This window comes from Myxocyprinus asiaticus, chromosome 33 (genome assembly GCF_019703515.2).
Source record: "Myxocyprinus asiaticus isolate MX2 ecotype Aquarium Trade chromosome 33, UBuf_Myxa_2, whole genome shotgun sequence".
NCBI classification, from domain to species: domain Eukaryota; kingdom Metazoa; phylum Chordata; class Actinopteri; order Cypriniformes; family Catostomidae; genus Myxocyprinus; species Myxocyprinus asiaticus.
This window is the reverse complement of record NC_059376.1, coordinates 15,821,266-15,849,111: the sequence shown is the minus strand read 5'-3', so window position 1 is coordinate 15,849,111 and position 27,846 is coordinate 15,821,266. Positions and strand designations below refer to the sequence as shown.

The 27,846-nt window shown below is 36.6% G+C and overlaps 1 protein-coding gene across 1 annotated transcript; it reads right to left on the bottom strand.

The window, feature by feature from the left end:
* Nucleotides 1–1,209: 1,209 nt before the first annotated feature.
* golga1 (golgin A1) lies at nt 1,210–27,661 on the bottom strand. Its single transcript, XM_051669321.1, has 23 exons — nt 27,506–27,661; nt 25,906–26,207; nt 24,760–24,850; nt 22,418–22,492; nt 20,560–20,690; nt 20,176–20,304; nt 18,101–18,270; nt 17,662–17,773; nt 16,333–16,428; nt 16,113–16,238; nt 15,927–16,022; nt 14,482–14,577; nt 14,303–14,398; nt 13,456–13,608; nt 13,247–13,342; nt 11,489–11,578; nt 11,231–11,333; nt 10,971–11,131; nt 10,697–10,852; nt 7,271–7,330; nt 6,880–7,143; nt 3,834–3,920; nt 1,210–3,057 (listed from the first exon to the last, which is right to left on the bottom strand). The coding sequence occupies exons 2-23, from the start codon at nt 26,029–26,031 to the stop codon at nt 2,977–2,979; spliced, it is 2,595 nt and encodes an 864-aa protein (XP_051525281.1). The 5' UTR covers nt 26,032–26,207; nt 27,506–27,661; the 3' UTR covers nt 1,210–2,976.
* Nucleotides 27,662–27,846: the final 185 nt, after the last annotated feature.

Here is a 27,846-nt window from a genome sequence, read left to right as displayed (position 1 = left end):
ATTTAATCCATTAACCAGATTTCAAGTAGCTTGTAAACATCTTTACTGGCATTTTTACCGGCTGATCTAATGTGTGCAAGTCCAAAAGCAGAGAATACTCAGATTATTCCAAATATCATGTAAAGGTGGTTTTATTGTGTTGTCTGATTTTTTTATAAGATGATTATGATATTTATCAGCGTATTGGTGTGCATGTAAACACACTCGCTCATTACATATAGAAGAAAATGTGGCAGTTATATTCAGTGCTGGGTAGTAACGGATTACATGTAATCTGGATTACGTGATCAGATTGCAAAAGTCAAGTACTTGTAATTAATTAAATTTCATTTTAAAGTACTCGTAGATTAGTTACTTTTTTATGGATTACATGATTACATATTAATGAGGCAATGGCAGTGAATTGTTCACAATTTAAGTCCCCTCATTCTTTTTTTATTCTAAATAAGCTTACCAGTGATACATAAAACCATACCTTCTCATGACAAATAATTATGCAAATTACTAAACACTGCTGATGTATAGCTGTGAAATAATGTCTACATCATATCCAGTGACTTAAACTAATTATTGATTCTGGAAATCTGGACAAAAAAATTAAATAAAATCTGGAGGACAAGTTTAAAAAGAAATCCTCTTTAAAATAAGAATAATTCCCTTCATCTTTTTCTGCCATCTTTGCAAAAATAGCATGTAAAACATACACACACACACACACAAATCATATCAATTCACATTTTCTGCTTCAAGTTGTCTTCAAAGCACTTAAGCAACATTACATCAAAATAGTGTAGACTATCATACTCAAATTCACCAGTCATCAAATAAACAAAGAGTTAGGTCAGAGGTAATAATCATTCAAAAATAATCAGATTAGAATACTTTAAATATAATCCACAAGATTAGGTTTCTGATTTGCATTTTTAGTTGTCAATTGTAATCAGTATTGGGATTGCAATTCTGAAGTTATCTACCCAGCACTGGTTACCTTACAAATTGTAATCTATTGGAGAAAACTAATTTAAAGTGAAACCAAACCTTGTAATCTTTGCTTGATCTAATGTCTGATCTCATTTTAATTCTTCTCTAAAAATGATTCCAAAAGGCTTTTCCTCATCACTTTCAAATCCACTTTTACAACAAGAACAGCGTAGTCAGCACCTGCATCAAGATACAAGCATAAATATGACTTCAAACAAAATCACTGAACAGATTTAAAAAAATTTTTATCAAGTCTTGATGTTCTTGACAGACCATAAATTGAAATCAAAATAAGGATGCAGTGGTATTTTACAGCAACCAGAAATAATGGATACTTCTATGATGGCTACAGTATCATAAAACAGTTATGCATGTTCTCAGTTTTTGCTAAATGGACTTTTAAAAAGAAATCTTATTTTCAGACTGTTCTTACACAGGGCATTTATATATATATATATATATATATATATATATATATGGTCTCCAAATGTGTTCTTTAAGAATTTTAACTTACAGTAAAACAGGGTGTAAAAATTTCCAGTTGAATTTGAAAAAGAAGGGAGATAAATAAATACAAATTAAACATGTCATTTCCTGAACCAACATCAAATGCTATTTTAGGATGAGCACAGTGGTAAACTGGGGTTTGCAATTGATTCAAGCTTCAAGAGTAAGCAATTGTTTTCCATTTTTTTTTTTTTTTTTTGTATACACACAACAATACAACAGCTAAATTCTTTGGGTTCCATCTTTAAAACAAAAAAAGCTTACAAGAAATATCCAACATTTGCACGGATATTCAAGGCTGTTTTCATTATAAGACGCTGTGTTGCATCATTCAAAGTGTTTAACCTTAGTGCTGATGTGGTCTTAAAAAGTGTTAAAACACACAAATTCGATTGTTCTGTCAGCAAAACACTGTCTTTGACCAAAAACTAGATTCAGTCTTCACAGATAAAAAGGAAAGATATTTCTAATGACATGTTTCACAGGGAAATATAATTTCAGTCCATAGTATTTTATCCTTGAATGTTGAGTGTACTCAAATGCTTTAGTATACACTCAAATCCAATGTACAATCAAAGCATAAAGGCATCCATTTTTTTTTTTCTCTTCAGTCTATGCATATTTGCCTTTATGTTACAGTTTCAAGCCCACAGTGAAGCATCTCTCTCATTCACACACAATATCACACACAAACAGTTCTGAGGACCAATGCATGTATATGATGAACAGAAGAAAAATAACTTGCATATCCACTGATTTATAAACCTTTTCATCAATTATATACAGATAATCATATATAAATACTTGTATGGAATGTACGTAATTGTAATTTCCACATACACAAGGCAGATTAAAATAAGATGCTTCCACATATTCAAAGTCATGACAGTATAGGGCATGTTATCCCACTCGTGATTTTCACTGACGTCCAGCACAGGGCAAAATTATCATTCTGTACTGCTGGAATAGAGCGGTGTAAATAATTTATCCAACCATGATTTCACAGTCTGTTCTTAGTTATGTATTCCAAAAAAGTGAATGAAAAATAATTGATTTCTGTGTTGCAAGGCGTTATCCAGTTGAAGGATGCTGGAAATAGCTGTGGTAGATACCGAAAGCAGATTCAACCATCTGCACATAAATGTTTCTCATGTCTGATGCTCGTCTTCAGAGCAGATGCAACATAGTCTATATGCAAGACAGATGATGCGAAACATCATTTAACCATTACTTATAAGGAGTAAAGTCTCCATTCACAAAGAAAATGTCCATCTATAAAGTATTTTGTTTCCAATCCCTGCAATATTTGAATAGTGAAAACTGGACCGATAGAGCTTATTTTTGTCATCTCTCATTCTTTAGAGGGTATGATGAGCTACACAGGAACTGTTGAGACCGAATGAAACTGCAGAGTCAACTATTGTTCCCTTCAGACATCATTTGACAAGTCTTCCCACTTTTCCCTCTTTCTCTTACGGTTTCTATCTCTCAGCTCCAACTTGTTGAGGTTCCTGAGATGAAAGGCCGTATGATACCTTTGGGTGTGGGCTTGGAACCAAACCATGACATCTGTAACACAAAATAAAAATAACAAAAATCATTAGACTCAAATAGCGCTTTCATTGTTCAAACATAAGGTGGCCACCTCATTGGTTGAAATGGAGAAAGTTGTGAAATTTTGGTCAATATGAAAGCCAATAGATTTTGATATGGCTAATAACTGATATGATGGCCATTGTTACAAATCTATTCCGTTCTGCCAGTTTCTTTTTAACAGCACTAAAATAGCAAGCATATGTTCCAGTCTAGAATTCAAGTAAAATTGGGAATCAAAGCATACAGTAGAAAATATGATTAACTGCTGGCTTTTAACATTTTAAAAATAATGTTTGAATTGGACAAAAAAAGCCATGATATTATCTGCTTTCGATGCTGAAAGTAAAAAAAAATACATACAAATAAATAAAATAACACTAGTATTGGCTAACTGTAATTGTGCATCCTTAGTTCCATATAGTGTACATTTGAAAAGGGACAGCATAATTTGAAGCCGTAAGTGGAATCTAGCACAGTGAAGTGCACTGATTTCCCCTGCTTTTAAGCACTGCTGCTGGTGAGATATAAATACCTGACAGCTGCTATTACTGTGTCACCCAGTGCTAATGGAGTGCTGAGCCAGATATCCTGACCCACATTGTTCGCTGCTTCAGTACAGTGGCCTAGTTAGCCCACGGGTGTGGAGGAGTTCTCCGCTTAGTGTGGTGAAGTTAAAGAAGAACATAGGATGACATTTCTATATGTGGTCCTCCATCACACTTACAGTACAAATATATGCATATACAAACCTTGTACTCCAGTGTCTGTTTGAGCATGTCCTCTTCCTCATGTGTGAAATGCAGGAGTACAGATACGGCTCTGATGAGCTGGTAGGCCTGGGGGGAGAGATGAAGAGGGATAGAGAGAGAGAGAGAGTTATTAAAATAGGAATATTAATTTTAGCATCACTTAAATTATGCTTCCACAGCCAGGAGTTCAACAAAGGGGTTTAGAAATGAGTAATACCAGTATGAATCTGACTAAATCAAGAAATGAATTTGAGTACATCATATTATGAAAAACCTTTTATTACGGCTTCATAAACAGCGTTATAAATCAAATGCCATTGGAACAAAATAAATCCAATATTACTGTTCTGATCAATAATCCAGACAAACATACAGCTGAAGTCAGAAGTTTACATACACCTTAGCCAAATACATTTAAACTCAGTTTTTCACAATTCCTGACATTTAATCGTAGAAAACATTCCCTGTCTTATGTCAGTTAGGATCACTACTTTATTTTAAGAATGTGAAATGTCAGAAAAATAGTAGAGAGAATGATTTATTTCAGCTTTTCTTTCTTTCATCACATTCCCAGTCGGTCAGAAGTTTACATACACTTTGTTAGTCTTTGGTAGCATTGCCTTTAAATTGTTTAACTTGGGTCAAACATTTTAGGTAGCCTTCCACAAGTTTCTCACAATAAGTTGCTTTATCTCACAATAAATTTTGGCCCATTCCTCCAGACAGAACTGGTGTAACTGAGTCAGGTTTGTAGGCCTCCTTGCTCGCACACGCTTTTTCAGTTCTACCCACAAATTTTCTATCGGATTGAGGTCAGGGCTTTGTGATGGCCACTCCAATACCTTGACTTTGTTGTCCTTAAGCCATTTTGCCACAACTTTGGAGGTATGCTTGGGGTCATTGTCCATTTGGAAGACCCATTTGTGACCGAGCTTTAACTTCCTGGCTGATGTCTTGAGATGTTGCTTCAATATATCCACACAATTTTCCTTCCTCATGATGCCATCTATTTTGTAAAATGCACCAGTCCCTCCTGCAGCAAAGCACTACCACAACATGATTTGAAGGAATAATGCTTCACGGTTGGGATGGTGTTCTTCAGCTTGCAAGCCTCACCCTTTACCCTCCAAACATAATGATGGTCATTATGGCCAAACAGTTAAATTTTTGTTTCATCAGACCAGAGGACATTTCTCTAAAGTAAGATCTTTGTCCCCATGTGCACTTGCAAACTGTAGTCTGGCTTTTTTATGGCGGTTTTGGAGCAGTGGCTTCCTCCTTGCTGAGCAGCCTTTCAGGTTATGTCAATATAGGACTCGTGTTACTGTGGATATAGATACTTGTCTACCTGTTTTCTCCAGCATCTTCACAAGGTCCTTTGCTGTTGTGCTGGGATTGATTTGCACTTTTCGCACCAAACTACATTTGCAACAGAATGCATCTTCTTCCTGAGAGGTATGATGGCTGCGTGGTCCCATGGCGTTTATACTTGCGTACTATTGTTTGTACAGATGAACGTGGTACCTTCAGGCATTTGGAAATTGCTCCCAAGGATGAACCAGACTTGTGGAGGTCCACAATTGTTTTTCTGAGGTCTTGGCTGATTTCTTTAGATTTTTCCATGATGCCAAGCAAAGAGGCACTGAGTTGGAAGGTAGGCCTTAAAATACATCCACTGGTACACCTCCAATTCAGTACATCCCCCATCAGAAGCTAATTGTCTAAAAGCTTGACTTAATTTTCTGGAATTTTCCAAGCTGCTTAAAGACACAGTTAACTTGGTGTGTGTAAACTTCTGACCCACTGGAATTGTGATTCCAGTGTAGTTGTAGTCAATTAAAAGTGAAACAATCTGTCTGTAAACAATTGTTGGAAAAATTACTTGTGTCATGCACAAAGTAGATGTCCTAAATGACTTGCCAAAACTATAGTTTGCTAATATTAAATCTGTGGAGTGGTTAAAAAATTAGTTTTAATGACTTCAACCTAAGTGTATGTAAACTTCTGACTTTAACTGTATTTCATTCATCAGCTTACAGGGAAGATCTACAGTAACCCCGAAATGTATTCAGACATTTAAATCACATCGTAAATGTAAGAATGTTTTTGCAATAAAAGGAATAGTTCACCCAAAAATGAAAATTCTCTCATCATTCACTTACCCTAATGCCATCCCAGAATAGATGTGAATGACTCTCTTTCATCTGCTGAATTCAAATGAAGATTTTTAGAAGAATATCTCAGCTCTTTTGGTCTATACAATGCAAGTGAATGGGTGCCAAAATTTTGAAGCTACAAAAATTACTTAAGTCAGCATAAAAGTAATCCATACGACTCTAGTGGTTAAATCCATGTCTTCAGAAGTGATTTGATAGGTGTGGGTGAGAAACAGAACAATATTCAAGTCCTTTTTTACTATAAATTCTCCTCCCTGCTCAATCAATCTCCACTTTAACGTTCACATTCTTCTTCTTGTGTTTTTGGTAATTCACATTCTTTATGCATATCACCCCCTACTGGGCAGGGAGAAGAATTTCTAGCAAAAAAGATTTCAATTTTGATCTGTTTCTCACCACACCTATCATATCACATCTGAAGATATGGATTAAAACAATGGAGTGGTATGGATTACTTTTATGCTGCCTTTATGTGCTTTTTGGAGCATCAAAATTTTGGCACCCATTCACTTGCATTGTATGGACCTACAGAGCTGAAATATTCTTCTAAAAATCTTAATTTGTGTTCTGCAGATTAAATAAAGCCATACACATCTGGGATGGCATGAGGATGAGAAAATTATGAGAGAAACCATTCCTTTAAGTAAAAAAAATTAAAAAAAAGGCATTTAGCACTTTTCATATATAAATATATTGGATATATCCTTCATTGCAGGGTCCGAACTCCGAAGTACGGTCATTTCTTATCTAGTGACCTAACATCATTTGGTTTGAAATTGTGTTCTTAATGCAACAGAATTCATACATTTTTAAGTGTGGCTTAACTGTACAATTACGTCACAGCATACAGGTACCGAACAAGCCCTCACCTCTGCCTCTCTGGATGACATGAACTTCAGCACCACATGTTTGAGGTACTCAAAGTTGATCTCTCGTGTGTCTGTGAGGTCTGAACTATTGGTGACGGTGGTGTTTGGCGTGATGGGAGGCAGGCCTGAGGTTTGAGTGTGTCCTGGGGCTAGAGCTGGACCTGTGGCTGGGGTGGGCATCTCTGAGACTGGCTTATCAGCCGATCTTTCCTGCCTCCCTTCCTGGAGTCTCTCCTTTTCAGAGTCAGGATCTGGTTTCAGTTTCTGTTGCATGCACACAAATTAATGGTTACCAACATGGATTCTGTTGTATAATATCTGTGGAAGTGTAAAAACATTTTGTATACATGCATCTAAAAAAAAAAAAAAAAAAAAAAACACACACACTCACCAGCTCTTTCTGTAATGTCCTCTTCAGTTCTGCAAGCCTCTGCTGTAGCTGTTTTATTGTCTGAAAAGAGACAAATATACACATTTTTAGTCTAACAGGTAGACCGTATATATCAGTTTTACAGATTAATCGCTACCGATGGTTGCTGTTTGGAACTATCGATTATTGGCATAAATCTATGCAGACAGTTTTTGTTATTAACAATCACATGGGTGTTTCCTGTATTTAAATCTTTAATCATTGACAATATTGATGCATATTTTTATTCTTCTTTCAAAGCATATTTTGTTATTCTGATTAGATAATGATGTGTCCTAAATTGAAGCAAGGGCATACAAAGAAAATATGAATCTGGAAACTTGCCCCGTCACATACATCATGTCTCCATCTTCATATTTTGAATAATAATAAACCTTATTCATTATTAAACCTCATCTGGTGAAATATATACTAATATATACATATATACATATATATATATATATATATATATATATATATATATACACATATATACACATATATATATATATACACATATATACACATATATATATATATATACACACACACTAATATATATATATATATATATATTAGTGTGTGTGTATATATATATATATATATATATATATATATATATATATATATATATATATATTAGTGTGTGTGTATATATATATATATATATATATATATATATATATATATATATATATATATATATATATATATATTAGTGTGTGTGTATATATATATATATATATATATATATATATATATATATATATATATATATATATATATATATATATATATATATATATATATATATATACACACACACTAATATATATATATATATATATATATACACACATATATAAACTCAGCAAATAAAATCCAAATAACTTTACTGATCTTTATTGTAAAGGGTTTAAACAATGTTTCCATGCTTGTTCAATGAACCATAAACAATTAATGAACATGCACCTGTGGAACGGTCATTAAGACACTAACAGCTTACAGACGGTAGGCAATTAAGGTCACAGTTATAAAAACTTAGGACACTAAAGAGACCTTTCTACTGATTCTGAAAAACACCAAAAGAAAGATACCCAGGGTCCCTGCTCATCTGCGCGAACGTGCCTTAGGCATGCTGTATGGAGGCATGAGGACTGCAGATGTGGCCAGAGCAATAAATTGCAGTGTCCGTACTGTGAGATGTCTAAGACAGCGCTACGGGGAGACAGGAAGGACAGCTGATCGTCCTCGCAGTGGCAGAACATGTGTAACAACACCTGCACAGGATCGGTACATCCGAATATCACACCTGCGGGACAGGTACAGGATGGCAACAAGAACTACCCGAGTTACACCAGGAACGCACAATTCCTCCATTGCTCAGACTGTCCGCAATAAGCTGAGAGAGGCTGGACTGATGGCTTGTAGGCCTGTTGTAAGGCAGGTCCTTACCAGACATCACCGGCAACAACGTCGCTTATGGACACAAACCCATCTTCACTGGACCAGACAGGACTGGCAAAAAGTGCTCTTCACTGACAAGTCGTAGTTTTGTCTCACCAGGGGTGATGGTCAGACTCATGTTTATCATCGAAGGAATGAGCGTTACACCGAGGCCTGTACTCTGGAGCGGGATCGATTTGGAGGTGGAGGGTCCATCATGGTCTGGGGCGGTGTGTCACAGCATCATCGGACTGAGCTTGTTGTCACTGCAGGCAATCTCAATGCTGTGCGTTACAGGGAAGACATCCTCCTCCCTCATGTGGTACCCTTCCTGCAGGCTCATCCTGACATGACCCTCCAGCATGACAATGCCACCAGCCATACTGCTCTTTCTGTGCATGATTTCCTGCAAGACAGGAATGTCAGTGTTCTGTCATGGCCAGCGAAGAGCCCGGATCTCAATCCCATTGCGCAAATCTGGGACCTGTTGGATCGGAGGGTGAGGGCTAGGGCCATTCCCCCCAGAAATGTCCAGGAACTTGCAAGTGCCTTGGTGGAAGTGTGGGGTAAAATCTCAGCAAGAACTGGCAAATCTGGTGCAGTCCATGAGGAGGAGATGCACTGCAGTACTTAATGCAGCTGGTGGCCACACCAGATACTGACTGTTCCTTTTGATTTTGACCCCCCCTTAGTTCAGGGACACATTATTCCATTTCTGTTAGTCACATGTCTGTGAAACTTTTTATGTTCATACAAATATTTACACATTAAATTTGCTGAAAATAAAAGCAGTTGAAAGTGAGAGGACGTTTCTTTTTTGCTGAGTTTTTATATATATATATATATATATATATATATACACACACACACACACACACATACAGTATATATTGTAACTTCTGTGTCTGTGCAAGTCATAGTATGGAAAGACTATGAAATTTTGAACATTTTATAAGCTAATTTTTAAAACCTTGGCAGTTATACCTCAGTTATCGGTATCTGCAAAATCTACTATTGGTTACCTTTATAACCTATACTGTATATATTAATGTGTTTGAATGTGAATATGTAAAACTTTACCAAAATTCAAATCTAAAATTATTCTTGTTAAACAAAAACAACAACATGAAACTTCCATAATGTGACATAATTCAGAGTAAACAGAATTTTCAGATGGTAGTAATCTAGGGCAGGACTTCATTTTATCCACTGGGATTTGATTGGATCTTAACGTGTTACACTATGACATAATTAGCAAATCTTTTTCCCCGCCCACATGGTCTTGTAAAAAGAAAAAAAAAAGTTTTAGAGTAAGAAGTTATTACATTTTTAAAATAACATCACTGATAAATTGTGCACACTATTTTTTTATTCCATGTTATCTTTAAAGTTAATGTTCGAAGCTTCAACCTCCTGCATACAAAAAAAAATTAAGTGTATTATTTATTTTTAAATACATTTTATTTTTATTAAATATGTATAATATGATATGATTTCATATAATATTTTATAATAATTTAAGCTCATAATTTTGAATAAAATAATGCATAACGCATTGACTTTTTGTCAACATCAACATTTTACATTAAAATATGCACATCTTAAATCCTGTAACTGGCTACAATTTCTTTAAGTTTTTCAACTTTTTCATAACTATTTCACCTTTTTGCCTTCACCAGTTCATTTGAAATGGTCCTGCAGTGTGAAAAATAAATTAGATCTCTAAGAGTACAAATATTCTATGTAGTTTCTCAATTAATATGAGCTCATTAGGGCAGCATGCATAATAATTCTAAAAGAAAGTTCTTGAAAAATGCTGTTGAAAATCATTTTAGATGGGAGAATAGCATGTCACACCATAGGACGTCAACTTTCCAAAAGTATATTTCAGCTCCCCAAAAAAGACTAGGAACCTTGCAAGCTCTCCTTTCCTTCAGTTTCTAGCTTCTTTGCATTTACCTTGTTCTTTTCAGCCAATTGTTGCTCCAGGTCTTTGTTGACTTTCTGCAGCTGGTCCAGATCACTTACTGTAACCGCCCCATTGTGTTCACTCTCACATTTGTCTGCAAGCGACTGTGCTGTTAAACTCATCACCTCACCCTCAAGATCAGACACCTGACACACATATTGACAAAAATAAACATGTAAATTAACAAGCATAATAAAGCAAGTACAGGCAGCTCAGATGTTCACTGGACAGGTATGTAAGTGAAAGACTCAAACACACACTGACCCGTGATTGGTAAGAGGTGAGCTGTTGTGTTTTAGTGAGGACTTCCTGCTGAAGTGATGTCAGCTGAGAGTTGTGCGCTCGCTCTCTCTCCTCTGCTTCCAAATGACGAGATTCACACTCAGCCTGCAGAGAGGACAGACTGCTACGGGCCGCCTGCAGATCTGACACATACAAACACACACAATAAGTATGAGCAGCAGTAGCTTTTCAAGACAATCATTAGAGAGTACATTGATGCTTTTTTTATTACAATCCCTTACCTTCCTTCAGACTGTTTAGCTCCTCCTCCTTCATCCCCAACACTTTAGAGAGTCGATTCACTTCTTGTTCTGCCCTTTCAAGAGACTCTGCCATTTTGCTGACCTATCAGAGACAAGCAACATACAATGTTAAAAAAACACTTTAGTGTTTTATTTTCGAGACTGCCCCAAAGAAAATTAACTGGCTATGGTAAATAATAATCAAATTCCTAACACAAATAGACAGCTGCATGAATTCATGAACAGATGTGTGTTGACCTGTTGTTGAAGCTCCTCCCTCTGTTTTCGTGTTTCCTCCAGAGCTTTGGCAATTTCAACACTTACAGTCTGTCTGCTGCTCAACTCCGCCTGTGACGCACATAAAGATACTCTGGTTGGCAAAATGTCACATTAAATACTCCTTTAAATGTGCAGAAGTTCTGCTCCAATGTCAAGAAAACCACTTTTCTGATTTGAGATGGAGTGATATTTTGGTCAAGAAGGTTAACTGGCCGATATTCGTCTGTTCTGAGTGCCCGCTTGGCTGATTAACGGAACAGAAGTTTCAAACTCAACCCTATCAATGGATAATGCACATTTATGTTTTCCAGTTTTCAGTGAATTATGAATAATTATTGAGTGTCTTTTGAAGAGCACGTGGCTCAAAATATCACAGTTTTGGTGAGAATATTATTAAAAAAAATTCTTAGGAACAAGTGTGCTATTATACTTTACTACCATAAAATTGTATTTTGTACATACTGACATTATATCAAACACAGACTTAAAGGCCATTATAAGATATCTGCTCTCTAAATACACTATATGGCCAAAAGTATTTGGACACCCTAATTAACAAGTATGGTTACTCCATTAATTCCATTTATGTACATTCTTAATGCTGCTCAATACAATGGCATTCTAGACCTGAACCCCGCTGAACATCTTTTGGGTGAATTGGAACACCAACTGTGAGCCAGGCCCCACCGCCCAACATCAGTTCCTGACCTCACTGATGTTCTTGTGTCTAAATGGGAGCAAATCCCTGCTTTGCTATATGTTACTACATGCAATATAGTGAAAGTCTTCCTAAAAGAGTGGAAGCTGTTATTGCAGAAAAGGGCAATAGATGCCTACAGTTTTGAAATTAAGGGCTTTTTTTTTTTTCAGGCCTGCACTTGTCTTATTTAATTTTCATCTTATTTAGCTAATTCTAAGTGCAATTTTCATGCCAGTGCAAGTGGTCGTGGGTGGTACTGCTTGTGCTCTCTGTGGGCGTATACACACAAACAGTGGGCGTATTGTATGTTAATATGTGCCGCTAATTGCAATTTGCTATGTTCCTGAGAAATAAAAGATGTCTGAGAAGCATGTCTATTGTCAAGGGAAAGTCTAAAATAAGTTCCAGCATTTGCAGTTTGGGGATTCCACCAGCAGATGATACCAAAGAGCAATCAATCAATTGGTAGTATTTCGCTGCTAAATACTAAAGCACTGGAACAATGGCAGACAAAACAGGAGAGAGTTCACAGCAAGGATGTAGTTATTGTGCAAAAGAACGCAAGACACAAATGGTCCATATGGATACAGCCCACTTACACTACCAAATTCTTATAAATAGGCTGTCTTCATTTTTAATGACATTGCTTGACAGGGAAGGGAATATATATTAGGATGCAGACAGTGCAATAACTGGAGAAGAACCTCACAATTAAACTTGACCCAGCTTGTTAGCGCTTTGCACGCAGATTCTGCCAAACCACTTGCGCCTAGGCTTAGAGTATGCTTTCACAAAAATATCAAAACTTCACGGCCATGCCCACTGACTTTGTTCACAATGTTCATCAAGCACATATGGTGTACACAAACTTTTGGCCACATACTATAGTGCATCAGGATTGGCACTGGTCATTGAAAAACCAGTATAGGTTGACCACTATTCCTGATGAAGTCTCTGTACCCTAAAAAATGACATCATCTTTAAAATTTAAAATATGCACCAAAGTAGATGAAGTACACTATTCTCATTATTCTTACTCTGGACTGCTCCAGTTCTGCAGTTAGTCTTTCTACAGTGCTCTCACTTTCAGCTTTGCTTTTCAACAGTGAAGCCTTCTCTTCTTCCAGTAACCGCTTGAGAGAAAGAAAGAGACATGAGAGAAGTAAACATAAGTCTGATGTTTAATAACTTTCCCATGTTTTTTTTTTATTATCAAAGAAAGTCCTGCTATTGACAATTCACACACCATGCTGTCCTGATGTTGGTTGATCTCTGTTTCTCTCTCCTTCTGTTGTGAAAGAAGTTCTTCCTCTAGTTTGGCTGTTTTCTCCAGGCCTCTTTGTCTCTGTGTCGAGACCTGCTGTTGTAGCCTCTCTCTCTCCTCTGCCCATTCCAACTGCTGTGGGACCAAAGGTCAAAAGGACAACATTCTGAGGCAAAAGGTTAAAAAAACTTTAAGGATTAACAATAAAGCTGATCGGAAGGCCAGTCACTGCATTATATGCCATTCTTTGTTAATAAACCCAATAAGCCCTTTTCTATGTCTAACAAACAATCAAAGGGGGTACTTTCATTTGTACATACAATGAAGTATAATGCAGGTCAAAAGGAATAGCACTGTACAGTGCGATAAAATATAAAGTTCTACAATAATGATTTTTAGAAAAATATCTCAGCTCTGTAGGTCCATACAATGCAAATTAATGGTGGCCAGAACTTTGTAATCCATACGACTCCAGTGGTTAAGCAATACGATAGGTGTGGATGAAAATAAATCTCCACTTTCACTTCCACATGCTTCTTCTTTAGTTTCTTGGCAACTGCATTCTTAGTGCATACTGCCACCTACTGGGCAGGGCAGGTCAAACGTGGAGATTTATAGAAAAAAGGGACTTAGATATTGATCTGTTTCTCATTCACACCTTTCATATAGTTTCATAAGCTATGGATTTAACCTGGCGTCTTATGGATTACTTTTAATTACAAAGGGGGTACTTTCATTTGTGTATAATTTAATTCAAGATCAGACAACAGCCTTCTCTTCTGAACCTGCTTTAAAAGGTTTTTTCAGATAGTTATCTGACATCATCTACCAGTTTTTCTGCATGTGTTTCACTATCTGCAAGCTGCTGTTCCAAACTCTTCATCTTCTCAAAGCAATCAGTCAGCCTCTGCTCCAGATCAGATATCTGAGAAAAAACACATGTCATTCAGGTCTATAAAGCACAGTTGTGTGATGTGTGGGTTAACTGGAGAATTATACTACTCTCACCTGTGCGTCTGTCCTCTCCCTGTAAGCCTTGGATGAGTCGTCTTTGTGCTTCAGCAGAGTCTGGAGATCTGTGATGTTAGCGTTCAGCCGAGAGATCTGCAAACACAGGACAACAGGAATTCTCTCATTGCAATACAAAAACAGTTTAGTACAGTATAGTATAGCACTATACAATACAGTGAAGTATAATGCAGATCAGAAAGAATAGCACTATACAATGCAGTACAAGATAGTACAGGGCTGCATTTTCCAATAGCATTGCAAGCTTAAGTTGATCGTAGAGACCATTGGCGCCAATGGTTTCTATGATCTACTTAGGCTTATGATGCTTTTAGGAAACACAGCTACGGTCAGTATGGCACTATGTAGTACAGCGAGTATAGCAATAGTACAGGTCAGTAAATTAGTACGGAACAGAATACTGTAGTATAGTGGAGTATAATACAGGTCAGTACAGTACAGCACAGTGCAGTAGATTACAACATAGTATAGCACTGTATTAACTGTATATAATTAATTCTCCTGCCTGCCCAGAAGTTGGTGATATGCACAAAAAATGTGAATCGCCAAAAATAAAAAATAAATTTACATTTTCAGAATTCTCTCACATTCATGCCATCCCAGATGTGTATGACTTTCTTCTGAAAAACATAAATAAAGATTCTTAGAAAAATATCTCAGCTCTGTAGGTCCATAAAATAAAGTGAATGGTGGCAAGAAATTTTAATTCCAGTCAGCATAAAAGTAATCCATACGACTCCACCAGTTTAATCCATGTCTTCATAAGCAATATGATAGGCGTGGATGAGAAACAAATCAATATTTAAGTCCTTTTTTTTTTATTTATTTTTTTTTACTATAAATCTTCACTTTAACGCTCTTCTACTTTCGTTTTTTGGTGATTGAATCTTTGTGCATATCACCACCTACTGGTTGGGGTTGGTCAAAGGAGGAGATTTATAGAAAAAAAGTTTATCTTAAATATTGATCTGTTTCTCATTCACACCTTTCATATAGTTCCAGAAGATATGGATTTAACCTGGAGTCTTATAGATTACATTTAAGCTGGCTTTATGTGATTTTTGGAGATTCAAACTTTTCTTCACCATTCACTTACATTGTATGGACCAACAGAGCAGAGATACTCTACAAATCTTTATTTGTGTTCTGCAGAAAGACAGAAAGTCATACACATCTGGGATGGCATGAGGATGAGTAAAAGATGAGCGAGTTCTCATTTTTGGGTGAACTATCTCTTTGATAAAGCGTAGCGTAGAATAGCAAAACATGTTAACTCTTTGTAAAATAAAAACTCACTAGTACCGGTTTGTAAATTTTCCACTAAGAGACATCTTGATATTTGAGTAATACTGTGAGAGTATGTATAACCAGGCCCAACAAAATAAACAAAGGTATGACGTTCCTAGTAGAAGTTGGCAGTTTACCTGGACCTCTTGTGAGCTGACTGCTGTGGTGTGATTGGTTCTCTCCTCCCGCAGCTCTCCTCTTGCCTCTTCTAACCTCTGCTCTAATGAAGACTTCTACACTCACAAAACACAACACATGTGAATACAAGATGACTGAAACAGCAGCAAGATGATATGCACGTATATGCGTGTGTGTCCTCTGACCTCCTTTAGCAGTTCATGTAGATGTTCATCTTCAGAGAGGTTCCCCTCTAGTTTCCTTTGTAAGGAGGCAGCTTTCTCTTGCAGATCAGCCAACAGACGCTCTCGCTCCTCCTCTGTCACTGCAGTCTGACCAATTACAGTATGGCATGAGGAGTTATACCATTTCATAATAAATAATGTACACATTTAACAGCATGCAAAACAGAGAATGAGCAAGAACCTTGTTCTTGTGCTGTTCATGCTGTAGTTTCAGTGTATTGTGTTCAGACTGGAGATGCTCCATTGACTTCTGTAGTGCTTTTGCATGACATTTTGCCTGGAAAACACAAAACAAATGTGGAGCTGATTTTCATAAAACCATTCCAAAATTGAGTATTGGAGTGTCTGTGTTATTATTATAAATGTGGCACATTCAAAAATGTATATTCCTTTATTTTTAAACAGACAGGTTTGCAGGTCAATAGAGCACAACGGTGCCTGTCCACTTTTTCAGCCATCTGGGTTCCGGAAGTATTATTCCCATTCATTTTTGCATAGGGATTCATAATATCCTCCGTGAAAGAGCTGAAAGCCATGAACCAACCAGGTCCAAGGTGAATCACAACATTACAAACTTTGTTTGAGGCAAAAAAGTATTTGAAAATCAGACAAAAAGACAAAGGTACAAGAATGTGTACTTACCGTCATTCATGAGGGCACAAACTACAATCCCATGAAGCATTGCGAATGATGTAATTGAATACAAATTTAGGGAATATATAAAACTATTGATTTTAGGTTATTGATTATAAGTATAGAAACAATATATTTTACATTTATTGCAAAATATTCTGATATGTACAAATAGATAAGACGTTTAAGGGTAAAGGGAGACCGACTCGATTACGTCACTCACAGTGCGTCATTGGAGCGGGCGGTCGCTCCGAGGCACATTTTGCGGTCTTTGTTGGCAGTGGTTATGGATAATGTAGTTGTTTACCAGGAATTCCACTATCAAACACAATATTTAAGCAATGAAGTTGAAATAAGGCAGACTGATGGCTTCAGGAGAAGCATGTACCTGTAACATCAATGAACAACCTCAGAGCTCACGGTAGGTCTGTCTTTAAAGGTTTATAAGTTATCACTGAAAATCAATTAATCAATGGAAAAATTAAATGGGATTTTTACTTCCAGATAAAGACTGTAATACTCTATAGTTCCAGTACCTACAGAAAATGCTGGCTTCTTCTGGGATTATTTGTGCGTGTGAAAGCAAGGGTGAAGATATTTATACAATTGATTAATGTATAGTTTTGATAATTAATACATTTAGTAAATTTAAGATATCTGTGGGCATTTTTAAACCAAAGTGCTCTAAAATGTCAAAGATATTTGTGAAAATGAAAATGATTTGTGAAAATGAAGATGTGCAAATTCGCAAATGTAAAAAAAGGTGGGACTGAATACTCTACTTTAAAGGGACTCTACCTTGATTACCATAAGTGAACCTCTTGCATCATCTGCACTGATGAGCTAGATGTTTCCAGTGTAAAGAAATATTTCTTACCTTCTGGAAATCCTCTGACACCTGCTGGATCAGCTGCTGTAACTCTTGCTCTCTTCTCTCCAGATCCACAACTCTTCTCTGTGCCTCCACTCTCTCACTCAACAGCTCATCCCTGAGACACAAATACATAGATTGTGGATTACATTTCTCATTTAAAACTTTGCTGTACTTTCTAAAACCTGCAACTAACAAGCAGGCAAATGCAAGCTAACTTTCAAAAGGAAGATATTCTTATTTAACATCAAAGCCTAGTTAACTGTTAAATACATATTTCAATAGTCACATTTCCATTCTATTTCACTTATTACACAGTTTGACAGAACACTGCACTTTGATCAAATGATCCAAAACCTTACTCTTAAAAATTATGTTTCACATTCTCACATCTTCCAAACATTTGCGGAAATAAAGACAAGTTCTTCTGCACTTCTTTTCACACCTCTGGGCTTGTAGCTGTGAGTTGAGCCGGCACATCTCCTCGTGTTCTTCTCCCAGCTCATACAGCTTGTTTTGGGTCTGGCTCAGGGTCAGTCTCGCTGTGTTCAGCTCCTCTCCCCTCAGTTTGAGCTCTTTCTCCCGCTGACTCAGCTGCTCCTCTCGTTTCAACAACTGCAGGAGAAATGCCCAATTATGACGAGTGCTAATGTGGCTTGTGAGGAAGCAACAGACCTCTTGTTTTCTGTTTTGGGATGCATGTGAGCTGCTCTAATCTAAGTTATCAGACACTGCTTGGTGTAAGATAAAATGCTCCTTTAAAACTGCAGGAATGTTCATCACAGTTTAATATAACAATAGTTTTAGCCTTTAGGGATCAAGCACAAAATGCTTCACAAAACATAAAATCAAAAACACACAGTAAAGCCCAACATATTCATATGGTAATAAATGGAACATACGCAATAAAAAAACAACACATTTACAAAAGTAAAAAAAAGCAAGTCTATACAAGACTTAAACGAGACTTAAAACGATTTGGTAGATCTAATATCCCAAGGCAGGCTGTTCCATAACCGTGGGGCCTTCACTTCAAACACTCTAACACCTTTTGTTTTGCATCTGGATCTTGAAGCCAACAGTTCATGACAAGAAGATCTAAGAGGTCTAACTGTTTCATAAGTTCTTAAATGTTCTACGTAATACTCTGGCGCTACGTCATGCAATGCCTTATATGTAATAAACAAATCTTAAAATCAACCCTAAAATGAATTGGTAACCAATACAAAGAAGCTAAAACTGGAGTAATATGCTTAAAAGACCTTGTTTGTATCAAAAGTCTAACTGCAGCATTTTGCACTGATTGTAGCTGTGCTAAAGTGCAATGATTTAAGTTCGTTGACATTACAATAATCAAGGCAAGAAGAAGAAAAAAAAAGAATTTATGGGCTTCTCTGAAACTCAAGACATGTCTCAACTTAGAAATTTTCCTTAACTGATAAAAACAAGATTGAACTTACTTCCTGACATGGTATTCAAAATTTAAATTACTATCAAAATAGACTCCCAACCTGCTTTTTCACCACCTGCTGAATATTTGGGACCACCTGGTTAAGTTCTGACTCAGTCTGACAGTTTTTAGAATCATAGCCGATTATAACAACCTCTGTTTTATCAGTATTTAACTGAAGAAAATTACATCCCTCCATTATGTTTTTCTCTGGTACACGCTTGAAGAACATTTAAATTAGTCAGATTATTCAACGACAAATGCAATTGCAGGTCATCTGCATAGCAATGAAAATTAATGTTGTGTTTTCGAATCACAGAACCAAGCGGTAACATATAGAGTGAAAACAATACTGGCCCTAAAAGAGATCCTTGCGTAACACCACAATTCAGTTTTGAAGAGGACATCTCATCTCCAACAGACACTACAAAATTCCTATTCATCAAGTAGGAAACAAACCACCCTAGATATTTCCACCCATGTCTTCAATGTATCAGTTAAAACTGAATGATCAACATGAAATCAAGCAACACTAAAATGGAGCATTCTCCACCAGTTTACACAAGCAGTCTAAAGTTTGAATACACCTGAAAGAATTTATGTTTCTGATATCAAACCTTTGGATCTAAAGGTTTACACTTAAATATTTGAAATTAGTTTTGTAGACAAATATAAATTATTATTTAAAATCTTGGACAGTATAGTGCAGGTAAAACTGACCAACATTTATGGGAACTCCAAGTCTGTTTACAAAGCATCCCAGGTGGATACCTCGAAGTTGGCTGAGACAATGTCCAAATTTAGCAAAGCAGTTATCAAGGTAAATTGTGGCTATTTTGAAAAAGGTAAATTACAAGATGGTTTTATCTTTATTTGTTTATGTTTTACACAATCCCAATCATTTCACTATTAATCAGAAATGTGGAAAAAATAATGTGTCCAACTTTCTGACTGGTTGTGTATATATCAGTACTGTGTTTGTAATTCTGAAATATTAAAGAATGTATTAATGCTATTCATGCAATATGCAACTTGTAATAAAATAACACCAGGTTTACTGTGCAACTGACCATGTGTTTGACTTTGGCTAGCTCCTGCTGCTGAAAGCCTTCCAGTTCATCCAGGTCATCTCTCTTCTGGAAGAGACTTAAACTCTGCTCCGTCATCTCTTCTAGCTGAGCAGCCAGTGACGCCTTCTCCTGTTTGAAAGAAAGAACAAAACACTCAGTTCTAGATTTCAAAATGCAGGCAGAGGTTTAAAAAAATTATTGTTTTGGAAACAGGAAGTAATCATTTAACACGTTTATATGAAAAGCTTTTTACAGGGGTAGTTGGTCCTGATGTAATCCATGGGGACTTTTGACACATGGATCGTCCCTTGTGGTCCTCGAACCAACAACAATCGAGTTACCAGCTCAGATCTTTAACCAAAATGCCCCAAAACACCTGCTAACCTGCTCTAATGATGCAATCTTATCCATCCACTCCTGGTCCTTCTTCTCTAATGCTAAAGCCATGCCTTCTGCCATCTTGGCTCTGTTAGCCTGGAAGACTTCATTCTGGTCTTGAAGTTTCTGCATGGATGCTGATCAAAGAAAGAAACACAACACAATTTAAATGACTGTCAGTTATGCTTCTGATGAAGGAATATTCCTGGTTATTTTCTTACTGTCTTTGAACTACAGACAATAATTTAGATTTGTACCTCACTGTATATAAACAAATAGCAAACTCATTTACAGTAAATACTCTAATAATAGAAGCTTAGCAATTAAGTGAGTGCTTAAAGGGTTAGTTCACCCAAAAATAAGTTCTCTCATCATTTACACACCCTCCTGGCATCTCAGATGTGTATTACTTTTTTCTTCTGCAGAACACAAAAGAAGATTTTTAGAAGAATATCTCAGCTCTTTTGGTCCATACAATGCAAGTGAATGGTGGTCTGAACTTTGAAGCACCAAAATCCACATAAGGGCAACATAAAAGTAATCAATATGACTTCAGTAGTTAAATCCATGTCTTCAGACACAAGATAAAAGGTGTGGGTGAGAAACAGATCAATATTTAAGTCATTTTTTTTGTCATAAATTCTCCTCCCTAACCAGTAGGGGGCGATACACACAAAGAATGAGAATCACCAAAAACAGGAGAAAGTGATTGTGAAGGAAAAAGGACTTAAATATTGATCTGTTTCTCACCCACACCTTTTATCTTGTGTCTGAAGACATGGATTTAACCACTGAAGTTGTATTGATTTATTTTATGTTGCCCTTATGTGGATTTTGGAGCTTCAAATTTCTGACCACCATTCATTGCATTGTATGGACCTATAGAGCTGAGATATTCTTCTAAATATCTTAATTTGTGTTCTGCTGAAGAAAGAAAGTCATACACATCTGGGATGGCATGAGGGTGAGTAAATGATGAGAGAACTATTATTTTTGGGTGAACTATCCCTTTAACAACAGATATGTGAAGCTCTTCAATAATAATAATAATTATTATTATTTGTATTATTTAAATAACCCAAAGATTCCAAAACAGCCACACAGAACATTATAACTCATTGGTTACTTGTTATCACAGAGAGTAATTTTAGACAAGTACTTAAAATATCTTTGTTAGTGCATTTTAATTGAAAACTCACTACTTTTAATCATGAATTGTTATTTAATTTAACCTTTATGAGGGAAAAAAAGATCAATATAGCCCGACAAATCAATTGTCAATGAAAATAAAAAAAGAACAACATTGCTTAATTTTTAGATGTCCATGGTTGAAACTGAAAGACATTGTTAGTACATGCACCTATAATTAATCACATATAATCTGTCTGTTGTTTCCTCTTATGTTGGGGGTGTACAGTCTATAAATGGAATCTGAGGCTATCCATTTAAAGCATGACTTTACCTTTTGAGTGCCACAGCACATAGGGAGATTTTGCAGGCTTTTGAAAAACTCATTATATTATGCCTACCTTTTAGGCACAATGTACAATTGCAGCAATAGAGCTTGCAATTACCCCAATGGCCTGTCACTAGCACTGCAAACTAGAGGAATCATGGATTGGACCTTTAAACTGTTGAAGCAATAATGTCCAGTCATGAAAAAACTCTGAAGGCAAGAGGTAAACACAATCCTGATTATTTGTTTTTGGATAAAGAATCAACTTTGAAAACATCTGAGTTGTCTACGTTTGAGATGCCTGAGGTTTGTGTAATGCATTGGACAAACAAATGGGAAACAGAGCAGAGGAGAGAAAGCTAAAGAGAAAGGAAGAGGTGAAAATGGGAGGAAAATAATGGTACGTACAATCCTGATACTTCTCTAATGCAATCTCAAGCTTCTCCTTGGTCTTCTGCATTAGCCGAAGTTGCTCAGCGTAGTCTGGGGTTGGGGAATGGGATACCAACACATACACGACCGGAGGGAGGAAGAGGAAGATTGTGGGGTGGGGGGGGGTTCACGGGTAGGGTGGGAGGAGGGACAAAATCAGGGGGGAAAAACAAAGGGATAAATATGATTAAGAAGATAACAAATGGAGGGAAAAACAGAATGTGTCTGTTTACAAACAGGTTTCTCGAACACTCTCCCCATCTGCCATTGGCCAGAAAACAGGTAGTCCCGTCCTGAACTCATGCCATTGGTTGAGTTAATGTTGCTATGTGGGGTGATCGGGATGCTCAGACAAGCAATGTTATGAAAGAGCCACAGAATATCTCTTTTAACAATTTTCTGGGAACTCAGCCTATGAATGGCTTACTTATAGTTGTCTATCCATTTTAAGATACAAAAAAAAAAAAAAAGACACACTTCACCTTTAAAGGGATAGTTCACCCAAAAATGAAAATTCTCTCATTATTTACTCACTCTCATGATATTCCCAATGTGTATGACTTTTGTTCTTCACCAGAACACATTTGAAGAAAAATAGAAAAATGTTTTAGCTCAGTAGGTCCTTAAAATGCAAGTGAATAGAGATTTCTCTTTTGAAGCTCCAAATATCACAGACAGTCAGCATAAATGTCATCCATACGACACCAGCAGTTAAATTAATGTCTTCTAAAGCGACACGATCGCTTTTGGTGCGAAAAAGATACATATTTAATTACATTTTTTTAACTCTAAATCACGCTTCGGGTCAGCAGCGGTATGCACATGTGACATAATCGCACTGGCATTTGAAACACGCAAGAACTGACACACGTGATTTACAGCCGGAAGAGCAGCGATGTTTACAAGAGCAGAGGAGGAACGCTATACAGTAGCTTGGTTGATTTTGGTTTAGATCTGTTTTTATCTGTTTCTTTACTCACAATGGTGTGCTTGTGTGCTTATCCTGGATGTCTCAACCGAGTGGAGAATGTGAGATTACCTCGGTATCCATGACAACGCAAATACGTCACACGAGAGACCGCTTGGACCCAACCTCTCCTGAGCATTGGATTATAGTTCAAATAAATACTTCAATATTGATTATTATTTGCACCAAAAGCGATCGTATCGCTTCAGAAGACATTAATTTAACAGTTGGGAGTTGTATCGATGACGTTTATGCTGACTGTCTGTGATTTTTGGACCTTCAAAAGAGAAATCTCCATTCACTTGCATTTTAAGGACGTACAGAGCTAAGAAATGTTTCAATTTTTTTTTCAAATGTGTTCTGGTGAAGAAAGAAAGTCGTACACACCTGGGATATGAGATCATTTTCATTTTTGGGTGAAATATCCCAAAGGGATATTTTACCCAAAAATAAAAATTCTCTCATCATTTACTCACCCTCATGCCATCCCAGATGTGTATGACTTTCTTTCTTATGCAGAACACAAATTAAGAGTTTTTAGAAGAATATTTCAGCTCTGTTGGTCCAAACAATGCATATGAATGGTGGCCAGAACTTTGAAGCTCTAAAAAAGGACATACAGGCAGCATAAAATTAACCCATACAACTACAGTGGTTAAATCCATATCTTCAGAAGTGATATGATAGGGGTTCACGGGTAGGGTGGGAGGAGGGTCAAAATCAGGGGGGAAAAAACAAAGGGATAAATATGATTAAGATGATAACAAATGGAGGGAAAAACAGAATGTGTCTGTTTACAAACAGGTTTCTCGAACACTCGGTGTGGGTGAGAGACTGAACAATATTTAAGTGCCTTTTCACTATAAATTCTCCTCCCTGCCTGGCAGGTGATAATTTGCACAAAGAATGTCAACTGCCAAACATAGAATGTGAAAGTGGAGATTTACAGTAAAAAAGGACTTAAAAATGTATCTGTTTCTCACCCACACCTATCATATAGCTTCTAAAGACATGGGTTAAACCACTGGAGTCTTATGGATTACTTACATGCTGCCTTTATGTCCTTTTTGGAGCTTCGATTTTCTTGACACCATTCATATGCATTGTATGGACCTACATGTCTATAATATTCTACTAAAAATCTTAGTGTTCAGCAGTAGAAAGAAAGTCATACACATCTAGATGGTATGAGGTTGAGTAAATAATGAGACAATTTTCATTTCTGAGTGAACATTTGATTGTTTCAAAAGTTCCTTTCCAATCTTTGCTTTGGCCAGTTGTTTCTCCATTTCTCATTCATGCTCTCCTTTGATGTGTTCAGATAAGTTTAACAGTCTCGTGTGTGTGATACCTGAGAGTTTGGCCTCCAGCTTTCGTATCTGATCATTTCTGCGCTGAATCTGGGACGAGAGATCATCTCTGGAGCTGCTGCCATCAGACGCCTGAGAGTGAACAATACAAATGTATACACAATCATCAGCATCGTTATATTACTAAATCATTATCTTTTAATCAATCAGCCAAGCAGAAAATGAACTACAAAAACGGAGGTAGAAGCAAATCTCGCAATGCATCTAGCAAAGTAATAAATCTCAAAATGCTACAACACAAAATGCAAATGCCAAACTATTTTTTATTTGAAACAGTTAGCCAGTTGCACAAACACACATGGTCTATCCAAACCCAACTCTCTTTATTATAAAAAAAAAAAAACCTGTTTGAAAAAGGGCTTTGATTTAGACCCGGTTATTGATACACCGTCATGTCCTCCATCAAGTCTGCAGTTTTAATTATTTAAGGCTTACAACAACACGAACCTATCCTTTTGTGTGTATGTGAATCTATCCCGACGTCTATCTCTCTGTGTGTGTGTGTGTGTGTGTGTGTGTGTGTGTGTTTGCCATAAATTGCTCAAAGATCAGGTTACACTGGTTTATTCAAGCAGGTGATATTAATGCTTCCTTATACTCCACAAGTTTCCTAAGCAGCAGAACACAACCCTCTATTAATAAAACTACTCTTAATACCACTCAGATGCAGCACAGTGCAAATACACTTCATCCTACATACCGATATTACTTTCTGATAAGAATAACTCTTTCAAGCTTATTATTAAGGTCATGCTGCTTTTGCCATAGGCAACATCTTGATATTTACAGTGTCAGCCTATAAATGGTTGTAAATTATGCGGAACTCTGCTTTTTGAAACTGGGATTATTCCACGTGTCCTTAGAAAGTCAGGTGAAACTATACTGATGCCTAAAAACAAACTTATACGGTATGTTTTTAGTTTGTTTAGGAAGAATTATTACTGTATCTCTAGAATCTTAACTAGCTACATTTTAAATTAATGATCAAGGGCCATGTCAGCAGTTTTCTTTAATGTAAACATCAAAAAGATTTGTGATCATGTGAAGATACAAGATCACAAGAAGCTGAGGACTATGAAGTGGAGCTACACAGAAAGAAACAGAAAGAGAAAGTAAGATTTACGCACAAAGTCATCCCCTGAATCTGCCCCGACAGAAGTGATGGACTCTTTGCTCATGGAACGGGGAATGCGACCGGATCGGGGGGCAGAGGCTCCCTCGTCTGCCAGCTTCTTCTTCAACTTTGCAAACATCACTGTAGGGTTTAGCGTACGTTTGCGTGTTTAAGGTCCAATATGTGATAACTTGAACGGTTCTCTACGATTGTCTCCAATAGCATGAGACGCTTAAGGGACCTCGTAATGCCCAACAAACTTCGTACACAGGATAGGACGATCTCATTCTGGTGTCACAGTCTGCTGCTTTGACCCTGCAGAAGATCAGACAATCACAACATTAGTCAATTTGTTTTATTTATCATTTGTACAACCTGCAAAGGGTTTGCTGAGGCTCAGACATTATGCAATAACAAGACAGACAAAGAATGTAATAAAAAAAACTCTATATGTATGTATATATATATATATATATATATATATATATATATATATATATATATATATATATACATACAGTATTGTGCAAAAGTTTTAAGCACTGTTGCATAGTGAGGATGTCTTCAAAAATAATGGCATAGTTTTCATATATCAATTAATGTCATACAATGTGCAGTAAACATAAAACAAGCTAAATCAATATTTGGTGTGACCACCTTTGCCTTCAAAACAGCACCAATTATCATAGGTACACCTAGACATAGTTTTTCTTGGTTGTTGGGAGATAGGATGTTCCAAGCTTCTTGGAGAATTCGACACAGTTCTTCTATCTATTTAGGCCGCCTCAATTGCTTCGGTCTCTTTATGTAATCTCAGACTGACTCGATGTTCAGTGGGGGGATTTGTGGGGGCAATGCTATCTGTTGCAGGGTTCCCTGTTCTTCTTTTCTGTTCTATTATATTTGCAAAAATACTGTTTGGGAGTCTAAAATGTATATTTCCTATTGACACACTAAAGCTGAAGATATAAATAACCATCTTAAGACAAACGTTTTTGTGAAACATCTTATGTGCCTAAGACTTTTGCACAGTACTGTATATATGTATATAAGTGAATAAAATCTTCTATATTTAAAGAACGCTAATGGGACAGAAGCACCGATTAACTCTTAAGATGGAAAACATTACAGGTGATGAGAAATATAATTGCTTTTATGTAGGCAGGAACATTTCTGCCAAAGTGTCATGTGCTGTCACTTTTAAAACAGCTGACACTCTTTTAAATACATTGACAGTGAAATACTGGCAAACTGTATCCCAATTTATCAAGGAAAGTGCGTTACAATCATCACTTTGCCTTTATGGAGGGTCACAATGAAAGTATGTTCAATTGCTAAGAAAACACTGGACTGCAAAATGGGCTCAATGTTTACATTGTTTGACATGCTACATTGTTGTAGGCTAACCGGTCTCAGATGTCATCGTCACACGTTAGCTTGATGCCAAAACGAATTATCCATAAACTATTAACAGTGGAAGACATGGTCTACCCCGAAAGTGTCCATAAAAAGCTCAGCAAGTAACAATTAGACACAAACTGTAAACATAAGCTAATGTTAGCTTTCGTACATCTCCATTACTAAACCAACAAAACAGCCGTGTAAGAACCTACCTTGAAACCTTCATGAACTCCGTCAGAACTGATTAAATTCATAGCTAACGTTAAACGTTTATCCGAGAATATCCTTGTGGATGATACATACGTGTATGCTCTTTTTGTCGGGCTATCTGGATAACTAATTTCACCACGTAATCTTCAGTCACCGGATTCCTGATGACGTTCCAGGAACAACTTGGCGAATTTTCTTCGCGCTGATTGGACGTCCATACAAAGGAGGAGTAGCTACATTTTCGCGTGATTTTATGTCAGTGACGAAAGTCTTAAAGTCACAAAGTAATGTCAATTTTTAATTGATCTCACGATGTATTGCTAAATTCTCCCCTAACATGCAA

Bases quoted from the DNA above. Each gene is read 5' to 3' on its own strand.
- golga1 (XM_051669321.1), bottom strand. From the start codon at position 26,031: ATGTTTGCAAAGTTGAAGAAGAAGCTGGCAGACGAGGGAGCCTCTGCC. The intron at 13,343-13,455 runs GTGTGTGAATTG...CTTTCTCTCAAG, and splicing joins ACCAACATCAGGACAGCATG to CGGTTACTGGAAGAAGAGAA. The intron at 3,058-3,833 runs GTTTGTATATGC...TTTGTGTTACAG, and splicing joins AACAGACACTGGAGTACAAG to ATGTCATGGTTTGGTTCCAA.